The sequence below is a fragment of the Neopsephotus bourkii genome, unplaced genomic scaffold (assembly GCF_033783945.1).
Source record: "Neopsephotus bourkii isolate Nb327-2 ecotype Australia unplaced genomic scaffold, CSIRO-AGI_Nbou_v1 NB_1760, whole genome shotgun sequence".
NCBI classification, from domain to species: domain Eukaryota; kingdom Metazoa; phylum Chordata; class Aves; order Psittaciformes; family Psittacidae; genus Neopsephotus; species Neopsephotus bourkii.
This window is the reverse complement of record NW_026902234.1, coordinates 5,642,831-5,659,142: the sequence shown is the minus strand read 5'-3', so window position 1 is coordinate 5,659,142 and position 16,312 is coordinate 5,642,831. Positions and strand designations below refer to the sequence as shown.

The window sequence follows — 16,312 nt, the reverse complement described above, 5'->3', positions numbered from 1 at the left end:
GCTGGTATTACAGATAGAATTATCCATTTTAGGATAGGAAGAATTACAAATTAAGAGATGACTGAAATCTACATAATGACAGTGAAAGATTAACAACCCTAGAAAAAAGGTGCTTTAAACCCAGAGCAAGTTTCTTTTTAGTATAATACTTCTAAACTAAACCAAGTATTCATAAAACTGTCTTTTGCAGGTAACACAACTGTATCAGAACTGGATGATTTTAGGACTTGTTCATGTTGATACACTTGGAATATGTAAACACAAAGACCAATCCTATAGTCTGTATAATTCATTCAGAATGAAAAAAATATGTTGCATATAATTCAACACATCCAGGGTTTTTTTTATTAAAAAAAAAAAAGTTATTTCAGGAAAAAAAATCAACTTACAGGGAAAAAGAAATAACATTAAAAAGACATTTTCCTGTTAAAGTGACAAAAATAACCTGAGAGCTCTTTACAAATTGAAATGTAGAGAAAATCCAAACCACTTTATCCACTGAAGTTCAAATAAGGTATCTATAAGCTATAGAAAAAGATAAGGCTCCAAGAACCATGATATGTATTGCATTAAAATGTGCTAATATGGTAGAAGCTGACTGCAAAGATGCAAACTTACTAGAATAGAAAGACTACAAGAGGCTTTTATCCACACATACTAGTAGCGGAATATGTGAATTTCCATATATGCAGCAAAACAGACTTCCATGAAAGTCTATTTCATTGAAATTACCGTTCAGGTAATATTCTGAAGTATCAATTTACATTTTTGTGCTTTAAAGTTATCAAAGATGTAATGCATAAACAAGACAAAGCTGCCTTAAAATAAATACTTAATTGCAAGTGTTACTTTTAGATATAAACACAAATACACACATTAATACTAATTAGTCCTTACACTCCTCAGGACACAGCTAGTATTTCAAAGAATTCTTTAGTCCCAGTAACATAGAGAATAGTAGTTTAGTTCTGCTGTAAAACAGCCCTCAGATTTTTGAAACTGCATAATGACTAATTGCCTCCTACCTTTTTGCTTCCTACTTTTCACTTCATAATACTACGAAATTTGAAAATAATGCATGACACCATTTGAAATCTGAAATTCAAAAATTTCAGATAATTCAGCTTTCTAAAAGACACACAAAACCTCAAAAATACCAAGTATCAATTCCACAAACAGGAAAAGGTTAGAGAATGCTAAGATATCCACTATAGATTATCCACTGATAATCAGATGTGTCCATTTAGGACTTGTAGTGAATGTAGAATTCAGTGAATATAGAGTTTCATTTGATGAAATGAACTACATTTCATGTAGTTCAGTGAATGCAGAATTTCACACCCATGCTACTAGTTCATACTAAACATGAGTAAAAAGTGGCCAACAGGTTTTGACACAGCTCTACATCAAACTAATTTGGCAGTTTCAGTAAAATTCTCACTGACCAACACACTGACATATATCACTGACAACTGGGACTTCACACGGCATGTATGGAGCAAGACCAAAGACAGTACAGACGTAAGGGCAGAGTTAAAACTTTCAGGTCAAAATCGAGGCAAACTCAATTCCTATTCTCTCAATTGGCAATTTTAAAGCTGTGATTTCTAAGCTTTTAGAGCAATGAAGTTAACAGGAAAAGTTTGGTTTAAAATAGTATTAATGAATATTTTATGCCTGTGATAGACAGCTCTGACAAAAAGCTACTGAATTCAACAAAAGGTTTTCCCATGACTTCAAGAAATTCTGCACGTCATCCTACCTATTGTTTATTTTTAAACAACAAAAAACATTTATCTATAGTCAGTTAACAAGATGTCTGAAAAGAACACTGGTATTCCAGAACCTAGCAGTACTTTTTATCCTGAAAACTAGAATATCAGATCAGGCTTTTGCTGCTTGTGTCTTAACAGTTATTAGGAACATTGAAGAAAGAGTAAATGTGTGAAAACAGGAAATTATACACATGCAAAAATTCTAAATAATACTAATAATAATAATAATAAAAAAACAAACTATGAACACTTACTCCTCTGCTCTGGAAAAATTTCAGTAGGATGCTGTGAACAAACAAACAAACATCAGCAAAAGGGAAAAGTTACTTAAGACCATACTACAGTTATTTAGAAATGTAACTGGAAAAATCCTACCTTCATCATGGGCCTAGCTCGCTTCTCAAATAAGCCAGAAGGAAAGAGATAGGCAATAGCTCTCTGAAAACAAAAAGAGAGATCATATATGTGGGGTTTTTTCCACAAAAAGCATCATGGAAATACTTCTTAGGTACTTTCCCATAGGGAAAAAACAGCATAACTTTTGTAGAGTAGGCAACAAAACCAGTAAGAAAGAATGACATACATGTGCTGTGCTGAAAAGCACATCATTTCCATAGGAATCCTCAGGAAAAGTTAAACCTCATTCTGAAGTCTGCACTCTACTGTATCAGAATAAGTGAATTTTCTCCTTCAGTTTAGTTTTTATGGTATGCATTTATCATAACTTACCAAAACTACCCTAGTGCAAAGACCACCTTTATATACACAGTGATTTTCCCCAAAATTTCACGTGCTGCAACTTCTAGAAGAGATCACAACATTTGTCTTTCTGAAAATACATTAACAGACCAAGCATGTAAATTTTACTTAAAGCAGATGGACAAAGCAAAGTTTTATACACTTAGAATTTCAGTTTCTACATAGTTTTCTCTAGAAGTCTAAAAGCAGTGGTTGCAGTGGCAGTAGAAGACATTTTACATAGCCTAAAAAAGCATTTTATTAACCACTGAATTTGGAAATTGCTACGCATCACTACAATCTTTGTTGAACTTTCACTGCACAGAAGACAGACTTACAGGACATCTTTCTTCTTAAATACCTAAGTGTTTGCTAAAACAATTCAGAAAAACATATGACATTCATTACACACTCATTGTTTTCCACTGTTTTCACAAAGTATATCATTTGCTTTTACTTAACCAGTACCTACCACTATTCATGTCATGTACAAAGTTAGTAGTATTTGCCTCCAACAAGTAAAACAGGTATACTAATATTCCACATCCATTTGTTCAACATCAACTTGCCCTCTGCAGCATAACTAAAGCATGATTTAAGAAAGCAAAAGTATGCATTTATGAGAGCTGTTTATTTCCATTTGTTTTTAAAAACAGAACAAAAAAAGCTAGCCATCAAAAACCCCCAGAGGCAAGGGTCTGGCAAGAGTAGCCAACTTCAGACAGTGAGCAGTAGTGCTTAAGATAGAAATCTTGTGCTTGTACAGTAACAGTGACTAACTGAATAAAACCCTCTGGCAGTAGTCTTGTTTATATTTCCATTAGACAGTACAGAAAAGTAGAATTGCAATAAAATCAGAGTTTAAAATCTTAAAAAGAATGGCTCTTTGTTGGTTAGTTTACCTTAGGGCTGTTGCTTGCTGATATTTTTTTCCATGGACATGGAGTGGTTTGTCAGTGCTTCAACTGATTTAATATGCATGGAGTGTAAAAAGACCTAACCTATTACTTTCATTAATCCCCTACTGGCAATCTGAGCAGAAATTTTGAGAATTCCGAAGCAAACAAAAGGCTTAACTTGATTTTATTAAATGGTAATTTTGTTTCTCTTAGTGACTACTGTATTCCCATTTGTTAGTCAATGGGCATTTTATGCATACACACAGTAGGTGAACACCTATTTATGAACAAATGGGGATTAATTATGATGACAATAGAGAAGTCAGCTGTGAGCCAAATGATGTTAAACAAACACCTTATATAATATATTAACAGAATTTATTACAGGATACTGAGACTGACTGTGTGTGTACTTAAGACATAGTCTTTATACAAGCATTTCCAGAACCTCAGTCAAACCAGCTACTGTAACTGTGACACCTTAATAAATGCCAAATATAACAATTTAACATTTATAATGAATAGAGTTGCTGCCACTGGAGACCTTCTACTAGAAAGTATATTTTATATTGCTTGAGTGTACACTGGTGTCTTTCACACCAAAGCATAAACAAACCCTGCATCAAGAAATCCTACCATCTACTTTCACCTCTTCACACAACTAGCAAAAGAATAGTTCACTTTGTAAGTTCACTTTTTTGTCATTCTGAAATAAGAGAGCAAAGTCCTCCTGCCTTCTCCTTTTTTGTGGAACTGTAATCAAGGATGGTGTATTTGCCTTTACCTCCCATTAGGAACTATGCTGGAACACAACAGAACAGCTTTGTTCAGAAGTTTCTCCTTAATTTTAAATAGCTCTGTCCTCAGGCTGTACTTTCAGGAAATACATAGCATTATCAGTCAGCCTCTGAGAAGCTTCATGTATAGAAGCTGATTTTTGTCCATGCAAATGTTTGGTTTGTAAAAAAGGAGCATTTTTGAAAAAACTGTAATTCTCAACACTCATGTGTACCAGCAATAAAATAAGATGGTGGAACAATCTTAGGAATGGCATCAGAATTAGTCTCTCCAAACTGCAGCTGGAGCACATAAATAACCATGAAATATTTTCCTGAAATCTTTTGACAATGTCTTCAGATTTGGAACACAGGCTTCCTTTCAGGAATCTCCATGTCTCAAGTCAAAATTCCCTATAGAATTACTGCACATTCTGCATTTCCCTGAACATACAAGAAGCAGGTGAACGACCCTCTTAAAACTTTATAATCAAGGTTTTAAATGGTAGCAGTAAAGCTCCCAAGAAGCCTTTTAGGTTTAGCTGCAGTCTTCCATTCAAGGAGTGGTTTTCAGATTAAGGGTCATGGCCAATATCCTCCTTTTAGTGCTTAATTTGATTTGAACTCTCGATGAGAAAGGAAACGTCATGCTGAATATGACCAAGAACTATGTTTCAGCTATGCAAAGTTCATTCACCCTGCTCTAGCCTCCAGAGGTTCAGGACTGCTATTTCAAAATTCCATTTGTTAAATCACACTGTTACCATTGTCTTTGGAAATAAAACACAGCCTTCAAAAAAAGAAGCATCCATAATTATTTTCAGCAGAAACCCAAGTAAAAATCCTGATACCTAATGCTAAAATAGCGTTTCCCAAAATCATTACACAAACTACTGGAAAAAGGTGCAAAAGACACAGCCTGCTTCTGCTATGAGTTACTAAAAAAAAATAGCCATTTCTTTTTGGGATTTAAAAGTGTGTGTTTTTAAACTCTAATAGTAATCTATATGAGGGGAAAGGGGACGGGAAATTCAGTCACACCTTTAAAAATAGCAGATAGTAATGAATACATATTAGTAACAACATGGTTTACTTCAGACGTTTCTTAAACTGTGCTGGTGAGCTTAACGTTCCTGTAACAAACTGAAAGGAATCCTATTATATCCTTACTTGTTGAGGGACGGACTGAGTCTATATACTGCCCATAGGACCACAATGTCTTTCGCCTTCAGCTGTAAGTTTGAATTCAAGCCAGTCTGAATAACGAGAAGCTTACATCCCTATTAAATAAATACATATCTGGCAGTCCTTCAAACACACAAACCAATTCATTAAATAATCTTTCCAGCACTGAAGGTGCACATTCTAACTTCTGAACCTCCTTCCATTCCTACCTATCTGCAAGCCAAAAAGTTTTATTCATTCACTTCTTAAACATCAGACTAACTGAATTAAACAAGCTCAGCTGGGTCAACAGGGGTTACTTTTGTTTTTTCCTTAAGTCTTGAGAAATGAAGAATTCAATACTTTAGTTCAAACAGAGTTGACTGAGTCATGCTGGGACAGGGGAAGGAGACTGAAACAGTTCAGTCCTTAAATAACCTGCCATAAGGAGGAGAGGTTTGGCAGGGCAAATCAATCTTGCCCAAATGTCTTCCCATACTTTTGTTGAATCTACAGTTCAAAACATTCCACTGATTTTCACTGCTTGAATCCCATGCAAAGATGGTTATCCAAGTAACATCCAGTGAGAAAAGGTATTTTGTAGAGAACAAGGAAAGAAAGAAAAAGAAAAAAACAAAATCAAACCTCTACCCTGGAGTTCCCTTGCAACAGCATCCTTTTTGGAAGGGGACTCAAGAATCCAGCTCATTCTTTTTTAAATATACACAAAACTTTAATCATCAAAACACTGAAGCGGGAAGTGACACTTTACACCATCACGCTTAATGAAACACCTGAGCAATAGCTGTTTCAGCTTCTTCTACTCCTCAACTTGATCACACAAGAGCCACTTTTCTTCTTAAACCTTGCCTCTTGAATCATGCTATTTAGCCTGTGTACTTCAGCATTTCTCAGACTGAGATGTTTGCTGGAACAGCTGTTTTCCTTTCTAACCACACTAACAGTATACTTTAAAACTTTTCAGCATCCAAAATCCAGAATATCTGAGGCAGAAAGAGGAGTGAATGAAAGCATGGGACATGAAATATTAACTCTGAAAGGATTTTATTTATTTAACAAAGGTTAAAAAAAATAAAAAAATCCATGACACACCTAAGTTTGCCTTATAAAACAAAAATCCTTCTCTAACAGTTAACTACTAACATTTACTGAAACCACCCAATTAGTCATCACTTTATCTGAGTTCTGGCTTGGACAGAAAGAAATTTCAACTTCACAGCGATAGATCATTTTAAACCCATCACTTGAGGAAATAAGAAATGCTAGCATTACATTTAAAAAACACCTTTTTTATTACATTATTTTTATACTAATAATTCCAAAACAGAAATTAACATCTTGTCCTGAGCTTGCAGAGCACAAAAATACCAAAAACCTGTTGAAAGAAACAGTCATTATTCCCATCTTCATTTTTGAAATTTGATTTTCAAAACTCTGGTCAATATGAAAAAGGAGCTAAAAGAAAACAGCAGTCATCAATTCAGATGGACTTTGAAACAGAAGCAAGAAAATACTAATGCAGAGTTTGGCTCCACTGGGAAACAAAAATGTTGAAAAGAGCATTCTAGCTTCAACGATTTAAAATAATCCAGTATTTCGTGTAAGCACAATGCTGGACAATACACTTCTTGCAGGTATGCATTTGCATTTTGACCTGAATAATGTTCCTCACATTTCACATATGCCAATATTCATTCATGTCCAACACTGTGTTACTAAAATTGGAATGTTATTTAGAAATTGAGCCACTTTTAAAAGCAACTCAATACAACCTATTTTTTTATTAAAATCTTCATTCATGAAACAAAACTATACCCTATGAGGAATGAAATTTTTCCACATTTAACGTTTTCATAGTCAACAAACTTACTGATAGTTTTGCAGCAATATATATGCTAGTGAAGATAAATATGTATTTTAGATACAAATTGTTGCCAAGCAGGTAGAATGATCTATTGGGTCAGAGGGCAGACAAAAAGAGAAAATGAGCACAGATCTCTCGCTTTTGAGTTTTACTAACTCTTATGTGGAAAGAGTATTGCTTTATGATGAGCTCACATGTGGGAAAGCATTTAGTGACTGCATAAAAATGAATAAAAAAACCCTGGGATATAAATAGGTCATGAAGATTAAGATGCTTTTTGTGTATTAATCTTACTTCGATTTCTGGGCTTTAAAGTAGAACAGAACTGACAGTGGAAAATGAAGGTGGGCTATTTACTATAACCATAAGTTAAAGTTAAATCACAAAATAAAAGGATTACAGACTCAACCGGAGAAAAGCACCAGGTCAGGACTGTAATCTCTATTAATTAGTTATCCCAGCTGGGCAGTGGGTATGCAGCTGTTAACTTGATCAATGACTTACCTAAATGTCATCTCTACTGATTCGCTTATAAATTACCAGCAAGTGAGACTAATGTACAGGTGCTAATTTATTTAAACTGTTCTCTGCAGTTCTACATAGCTTTATAAACTGCATCTGGCACCTAATGTTAGCTGTCAGTTGTACTTAGACATGCCTGTCCTAACGACTCTGTTCATTAGAAATGAGCACAAATTATGAAATATTGTGAAAAATGATACATCAAATGGAATGGGCAAAGCAAATCAATTAGAAAAACTTCATAGCACATATTCACACATAGGAGAATAAAACATCCTAGCTTCAGACTGAGGTCTATAATACCAATTAAAAAGCAATTGGTAGACTTCTGCAGAGTTATATATCAATTTGCTGGATTTTTTTTTCTCCTCCAGAAATACAGTTGTAATGCACAGCTTAACTTTTCATTCCTAAATAAAAGCATCTCTATGAGGCAATTCTGCTTCCACAACATCCAGAAGGATTAGCAAGTAAGTCAACTTATTTTCCTGCTTAAAACTTCACAAGGTTTAGCTTTTACTAAGCTATACCTAAAACTCCAGGGAAGAACAGAATCCTGTGATGTCTACTTTAGAAATACACTGCACAGGCTGATTAACAGTAGAAGACATGGAGGTATATAAGCACTCATCAGAAAGAATTATTACTATGAAATGTAAAGCTTGATAATTCTCCTGCTAGTGCTTAAGCAGCTTTTATATTTTTATAACATAAATTTAATTATGCATAGCAGACACTATTACACACACTAATTATTTTCCAACACCTGATAGAATACGGTGAAATTAAATATGTACCATAGATACTTGGTAACACCAAACAAAACATTACTCTTTTGACTCCAATTCTCTATCTTTTCAGAAATAGTGTAAAGCAGTCCCATACCTGTCACCTGCACTGCATTCGTAAAAACTTGTTTCTAGAATGTATCTGCTTTTCCTAATGATGAAGCTCAGTTAATTTTTTGCAAACTATCAGTGTTGTGGATTCATAAAGAAGAAACCACTACTTAGATCTGGTCATTTTCAACTTCTTGCAGTCTTGTAAGCCATCTGTAAGCCTTCTCCCTAGACCCTATCAATGAAGGAAGCCAGACTGCAGTTTGATGCATTCTCCCACTATTAGGTTTTTGGGCAAGCAAACACAATTACTAGCAGCAGCATCATACTGTACTAACACGGGAGGTATTCTGGTGGCAGCTCTGTGCATGAATCTGAGAAAGTAACTCAAAAAGATAAATATCATTAAAGGTAAGAAAAGAACATCTGAAAAATACAGGAAAAGAAACTTCTATTGGCTGTACAGAAATAACAAAGCCAAAGTAAAGAAACAGGCTGCTATTACTGCTGACTCAGATTCCTCAATGAATACTTTTACTGCAGACAGGAAGTTATCAGCTCTACACCAAGACTGTAATAGTCTCTGCATTGGCACTTCTCTGTAGAAGAGCAAAGGGACGTCTACAATTCTGAAAGTAGCCACAGTATTAGAGCAAAGATTTGTACTCATAAAGCTTGATTTCCTACAGATTTGTGACTTGAAGTCAAATTTCCCTTACGGATTTTCTGGTATCTTATAAAAGTCAAGTGTCCTTTCAGCCTTTTTCCTAGCAGGCCAGTAACTGTGTGTCTCTACTGGCTATTTTTGGAGTTTTCAAAACTTAGTTTTGAAGCCTGTCAAATGTATTTGAAATTAGCCTGTATCACCACCTACAGACTTAGATCTTTCTTGGCACAAACATGCTGTCAAGACCTTTTGTGTAGACACAGTTTTGCTGACAGAATCTTGCCACCGAGAGAGGCAAGAAACTCCTCACCCTGAAAAACCTAAACCACACACACCTCTTATTTTGCACATACCACATTACTATGTCTACCCCAAGGCCCCTGCTGATATACTGTGCTGCCATGCCTATCGTAACAGTGCTGCTGCTGCACAGACAAAGCTTTGGCCATGAAACTTCATGCAGCTTCACCTAAGAGTGAATGTCACCAAATGACATTTCTCCCCGTACCTCTGATGTGTGATAAAACAAGACAGAAGTGAAGACCAGGTGGGACATAAAAAAATTTAAAAATCCATGCAAGAAAACATTTTTCTAAGTGAAAGGGAGCATATCTATACATGAGCCTAAATGACATGAGAAAGAGGAGGCCACCCATCCATCAGTTGTCAGAGGGAATGGCAGTAAAATAGTATGTTTGGAACTACTGATACGAGTTTAAATTCATGTCTGTATTAAAATCTCTAAGCTAAACCAGAGTGTTAGTTGTAAAACATCCTATAAAATTTAATTTGCACTACCACAACTATAGTATCATACAAGAAAACCCGACCTAAATATTGCAAAGTGCTACATAAACCTTTACAGTGCCTCTTATAACCTCAGATCAAGGGTATTATCCATTAGTACTTTCAAAAAGAACCTACTGTGCTTTAGCAAGATATGGTATACAGCTCTATACTATGATGCCTGACCTTACATGGTAGCAGGGGTAGAATCTCTATTCACAGTCACAATGTTTGCAATGTACAGTAGCATTCTTTCTTATTCTGACAGTTTGATTAAAATTCACAGAGAGCTGAGGGGCTCATGCTGAAGTAAAGTGCTTTCAATATCTGAAACTCTACAGAAAATTACTTCTCCAACAGAGCAACTGTACTTACATCAATATCCTCTTGGGTAAAAGTTTCTGGATCTTCTCCCATCATGTTGGCTAAATGTCTCTTTCCTAGGTTGAACTCTTCAATCTGTTTTTTAATAAATTCCTCTGTGTACTTTTCAGGTCCTGAGGCTCCTACATTTTTTCTCTGTACTGCTTTAGTGGTATAGATTAGCCTTAACACCTAACACACAAAAACAAACAAAAAAAAAGTGAGATTTTATATTTTTGGCACAGTGAGCTCTAAATAACATGAACAGTATAACAAGCCATTCATACCTATAACAAGTCAATACACTGTTGTAATAAGTTGAATAAAGCAGTGTTACGCATGAAACCATTTTCTTCCCATTGTTTAATGCCCATAAACAGATAAACACATTCTAAAAGTTCACATTTTCACACATTACAATTAATTCTGAAGATTTTTCTAATGGAAAGAAATGTATCGCACGTCAGGAACATCCAGCAGAAACAAAACACAGCACTGATCAAGAGACGCAATCTTCAGATAAAAATCTACCAGTAAATACACAGGTTTTGCCTTCACCTGTAGGCATCCCATAACAAAGTATGAAAATAATCTGTGGGGCAGCTCTCCAGTGGCTTTCAGATGTACATGGCTGTACAAATGGTGCTAAAGGCTCCAGAAAGGTTATGGAGTGCTCTTTCCTTGTTCACAGTACCAGAATAGTTCTTAAGCTATTTCAGCGTCTCGAGCAGAACACTCAGAAAACTAGTAGGTCTCACCACGAATACTACTGAGCATCACTCCAGCTCAGAAGTCATATGATCTTTGTGGGATATAGGTGGATATAGGTTTGGCTTTCCTTCTATCAAGATGATCAGTAGTTAAGATGACTGATTTCAATCAAGCGCTCTGCCAGACAAACAGGCGCTTCACTGACATAGCTATCTATAATGTCCCAATTCTGGCCTATTGCCAATATTATGCGCTATTTTGTCTCTCCAACATTAGTATTAAAGTCCTCTGCAGCTTAATTATTCCACAAACTGAATGAGAACTGATTATTTGTGTGGTCTTCTGTGGGCGGGAGGAGGGAAGGAATTGCAAGTGAAAAAGCTGTGTGAGACAGAAAAGCAAAGACAGGAAAAGAATCACTTCTGAATCAGAAAAATGCCCAGTTGTGTTCACAACATAGTACTCTGAAACACTTCTCTCTAGCTCCTTCAACATGACACAGCCTGGCTTTGTGAGCAGGCGGTGCAATTCTACAAGGCAGAGCAAGCCCACCCTATAGTCTGCCCTTACCAGCATTCTTTTCTCTGTTCCCTTCACTTGCCCTGCACCATTTCTGGCATTCAGACTCTTTTGCAAGGCAGCTCAGGTCCCTACATGTGGTAGAATTTCTGCTCCCTTCCAGTGAATGGCCACTCCTCAGCTGAGCTGGTTAAGTCCAAGCAATTCAAAGAAGGCTCTGAGAAGAGACAAAGTTGACATGAGGTGGCTGAACCACACACAACTGGGAGCAAGGAAGTAGAGGAGGAGTCCTCCCTTTACCTTCATTCCCGTTCAGCAAATCACTAAATTGCCTCTGTGTTCCTGGAGCTGCAGCCCCAGTCTGCATATAGCCAAACATTAAAACCCAAACACACACAACAAAGCAAACTACTTAGGATCCTCATGAGGAACAGAATAAAGCTAGTATTTGAAACAATTCAATGCTCTCCAGGTCCCAAGAATTATCTTCTCCAGGTCCCAATTTGGACATGCTGACCATTTTGATGGAATTTTTTCCCATTCCAAGTTATGCTAATATGAGCAGCATGAAATACTTGCTATCTTCCTGTAACTAATACATCATCTTCAAACCCAGCTATAACCAAAATTACGTATGTCTCATTAAAACAAGATTAGATGGATATATTTGCAAGACAAACAAAAGTGGATCAAACTTCCACCTTCTCTGGAGTAATACAAGTTACCTTGCATGAACTTCTCCTGTGACTAGAAGCTTTGGGTGCCCTCTATTACATTGTGAAGACCTACATGAGTAGAAAATGAAACACACCTATTCTTGCACTTTCACAGAGCCTGGCTGGTATTCTGGACATCTTGCAGCCCAAGATGGGCTGATCAAGCGCACATCTGTAAAGCTATTACAGATAAAATTACCTGTCCACGAATGTCTCCAGCTTCAGTACACAAAAACCTAACAACCCTACTTAAAATTTCAGTTTGGAATAAAGACTACAATATCCTGCCCTAAATCTATGTATAGTGCATGCCTGAGCTGCAGGATCAGTCCTATGAATTCAATAAGGTTTGACACAGCTGGCAAAGTAATCTTGGAATAACAAGGTCATATGATATGAAAAGAACTGACCTTCTATGCTTTTACAACCTGACATAAAGATATGCCCCCCAAAGTATGTTCCTCAGAAAAGTAATCAATACCTCTGCCAGAAAACATTTAAAAACAGCTCCAAGGCAGAATTTGGTGCTGAAGAGCCTGCTGCTGATTTGTTTCTCCACAGCTTATATGTATCATATGCAATGCTAGTCCTGGTTTGCCCCCCCCACCCCCTTTTAAATTCATGTTTTTTGTGAGGTTACATTAACATATACAGAATTAAAATAAAAACAATCAAAATTTAAAATGTACACATTTTTCACTGGCAAGGCTCTGGTGATTTCCTTGGAAAGCAGAGGTATGCCCGCACACTCCCTATTCTTCTCTCCCAGTCACTCCTCGGGAAAGAATTCAATTCATCTTCTGTCTTACTTGTCTTAATAGTAACTAATTATTTGTAATTCTTTTTAATGAACATATGATTCCTTATTATGTGGCCCAAAATTGCTTTCTCTCTGCTATGCTTTAAATGGAATACTTTAAAAAAGTCTGCTTTCATCTTATTCCTGTCAATTTCTATTGTAATTTTCTCATTTTTGTCCTCCTTCCCTCAAGCTATTCATATTCTTCCTTAGTTTCAATTCATCACTAATCAAAAGTCCCTGGACACACAAAATGTTCATAATTAGAAAACAGCCTCTTATGCAAATTAATATGTACTGCATTGGGTACCTCTTCTGGGATAAGAGTACTGTTTCATGGGTGGTACAGGCAAGAACTGCAAAGAACAGCTAAATGCTTCTGGCATTTCAGTCAAACAAGAAAGTGTCTCCTCTGCTTTCTAGAAGCTCGCATTCACTTCTTACAGGTTTCATAAAGCATTACTGCAAATAGCACCCTCGCAATTTTTTTACATAATAATAGTTATTAACAGTAGCCCTGAAATAATAGACTCTGCCAGGACAGGGGAGAAGGGAAAGCCTTTACTTCTGGATGCTCCATGGTACTAACCCTCCCCTCCAAACTCCTTCCCAAGCAACCTAGCATTAAAACAGCTTGGCAAATCCTGATTTTGAAGAGAGACTATAAATATATGGAAAATCAGCTTATATAAAATTTGCCTTAGAAAAAGAAAAAGGCATTTTCAGACAACTTCAACTTCTTGAACCTATTTTTTCCAAGAAGATAAGTAACTAGAACCTTTTACTTGTGCTGTTGATTCTGCTTCACTAGAGTTATCACATACATACAACATCAACACATATCACTAACAGAGGAATCAAGCTTCCTTTATTTTTGGAACACAAGGAAAGGGGAACCAGAGACAGGAGGCTTTAAATCAAGAGAAACATCATCCATTTGACAACAGATAGTTACAGAGACAAAAGATGACACCAAATGATATGGCACACATGCAGTTGCACCATTTTCATGCTGCTTCTATGCTCTAAGCTGGCACATATCAACCATAGCCTCTTCCAAAACCACAGAGCACACAAATTTGTACCGAAAAGTTATCCCTGGGAGAGAACTTCTATAAGAGATGTGGAACTGAAGCAGTACAACCACGTCAGCATGCAAGACAAAAGCTGCCCTGTGTCCACTGCTCCAATTACTGGCACAGTCAGTGCTGCTGAACCCAGCAGACAAAACACTAACAGTGGTCTTCTAGTCACTTGTTGCACAAGAAAAAACACCCGTTATGTAGCAATCACACAGAACGTAAGTGCTCAGACCCATCCCAAGTTTCTAAAGAATTACATTTCATTCAAGAGGTGACTTTCTGCTTTCTCATGTGCCATTTTACAAAAATGTGTTTTAATTTATTTACTTAAACAGTATAAACATAATCTCGATTTCAGTCAGCCTATGAAATAATTAGGTGAATCAGAGTTACATTTTAAGGAGCGTTCTGTAAAACACTTCAGGAAGTATCACAAGGTGTCAGCAAATATGCATAAATGATTCTATATTACTTTTTATACCCAGTTTCACAAAGTATTTAACCAGAAGAAACTTCTCAAAATAAAGCCTCTTCACAGGTAACTGTAAAACTGCATCTCCCCCACCCATAAAATCTACTTTCTGTGCACATTTGACCAAACCTGCATATTACGGTTTGATTATAATATATCCTATGGAAATAAATGACAGCTCTAAATGTATGGATACATGGCAAGGGGTCAGATGTGCATAAATGTGAACAGAATTTAGATATGGTTGTTCTGAGGCACAAATTATTAAATACCAACAGGTTCTTCAACTCTAGCTTAGGTAAGAACTGCAGAAAAAGCTACTCCATTCCAAGTACGCAGTTCTGAAAACAGTCACCAAAGTGCTTCCATCTCTTTCTGGTATCAGTACATATACCATCTACAGAGATTTAGATAAGGTAGCTGAACCAATCAAATTAAGTAGCACATATGGTACTCTGAAATCTTCTGAGAACAGCTATTCAATCACACCAGAAGTGACTAACAGCAACAAAGCTAGATCTTTTTCTTTTTCTCTTTAGAAATTGTGCTAAATCTCTGCAATTTGCTTATTAGAAGAACAAGAGACTAATCCTGTTGTTCAGTCAAGGCTAAGGGGACTGGAATTATAAAGTTTCTTTCCCACTTTCTCTATGTGAGACAGTTGCAAATAATAAATAAATAAATAAATAAACCGAACAAAAAATCCCCAAGAAATTGAACTGTTTCCTCCACTAAGACAGACAAGAAGTAATGAACTAAACTCCAGCAAGAGAGTTTTAGGATCACCATCATAAAAAAAGTTGCCCAACAGTAAGAGCAGGTAAGTGGTTAGCGTGAGAAATGGTTATCACAGGTGAGAACAAGAGTACATCAACTTATTGCCCTGTACTCAACAGCAACCGGTATCAAAGGCAGAACAAGATGACAAACAAGTACTGACCATTTTCCCAGGACTCTTCCCCAGTTTCCCGCAATCTGCGGTTCAAAGACATTCTGATAACTGCTTTTTAACAGTCCTCAGTGGAATTTTCTCTCAAGTGGCTTTTTGTACTCATATAAATGCTTAGTTTCCTAAACATCCTCAAAAGAGTTCCGCAGGTTAACTACACCCAATGGAAGGAATAGTTCCTAAAGTCTCCTGGGCCCTGCCTCCCATTAGATCCCTTAATATCAAAGAATTTTGGGTTGGACCTTAAAGACCATACAATTCCAATACCCCTGCCATGGCAGGGCCAGCTTCCACTAGACCAGGTTGCTTGAAGCCCCATCCAATCTCCCTTGAACACTTACAGGAATGGGGCAGCCACAACTTCTCTGGGCAACCTGTTCAGTGCCTGCCTCACCATCCTCATAATGTAGAGCCACCTCCTTACACCAAAAAAGCCATTCCTCCTCATCCTATCAGGAAACAGTCCCTCTCCATCTTTCTTGTTTCCTTTCGTCTACAGTTAGATGATCTGCACACAACTACAGACTTCGGTACTGATACCACCCCACCTCGGGGCGGGGGGGAAGGTGAGAGGAGTAGCCAAATGATCTCTCAAGGACCCTTTGAGCCCTGCCTTCTACAGTGACTCCTCCTTTGAGATCATTTCCTTA

At 36.7% G+C, this 16,312-nt stretch overlaps 1 protein-coding gene across 2 annotated transcripts in view; it reads right to left on the bottom strand.

The window, feature by feature from the left end:
• MRPS9 (mitochondrial ribosomal protein S9) overlaps positions 1 to 16,312 on the bottom strand; it is a 34,277-nt gene that overhangs the window by 16,655 nt on the left and 1,310 nt on the right. The window contains exons 1-4 of one of the 2 annotated variants that reach the window (XM_061377622.1): positions 15,654 to 15,796; positions 10,427 to 10,606; positions 2,151 to 2,213; positions 2,030 to 2,060 (exon numbers count right to left, since the gene is read on the bottom strand). In XM_061377622.1, coding sequence (XP_061233606.1) covers positions 2,030 to 2,060; positions 2,151 to 2,213; positions 10,427 to 10,606; positions 15,654 to 15,656 — 277 coding nt within the window. In that variant the 5' untranslated portion in view covers positions 15,657 to 15,796. Of the gene's footprint in view, positions 1 to 2,029; positions 2,061 to 2,150; positions 2,214 to 10,426; positions 10,607 to 15,653; positions 15,797 to 16,312 lie in introns of those variants that run through there. The other variant, XM_061377621.1, reaches the window with a different exon arrangement.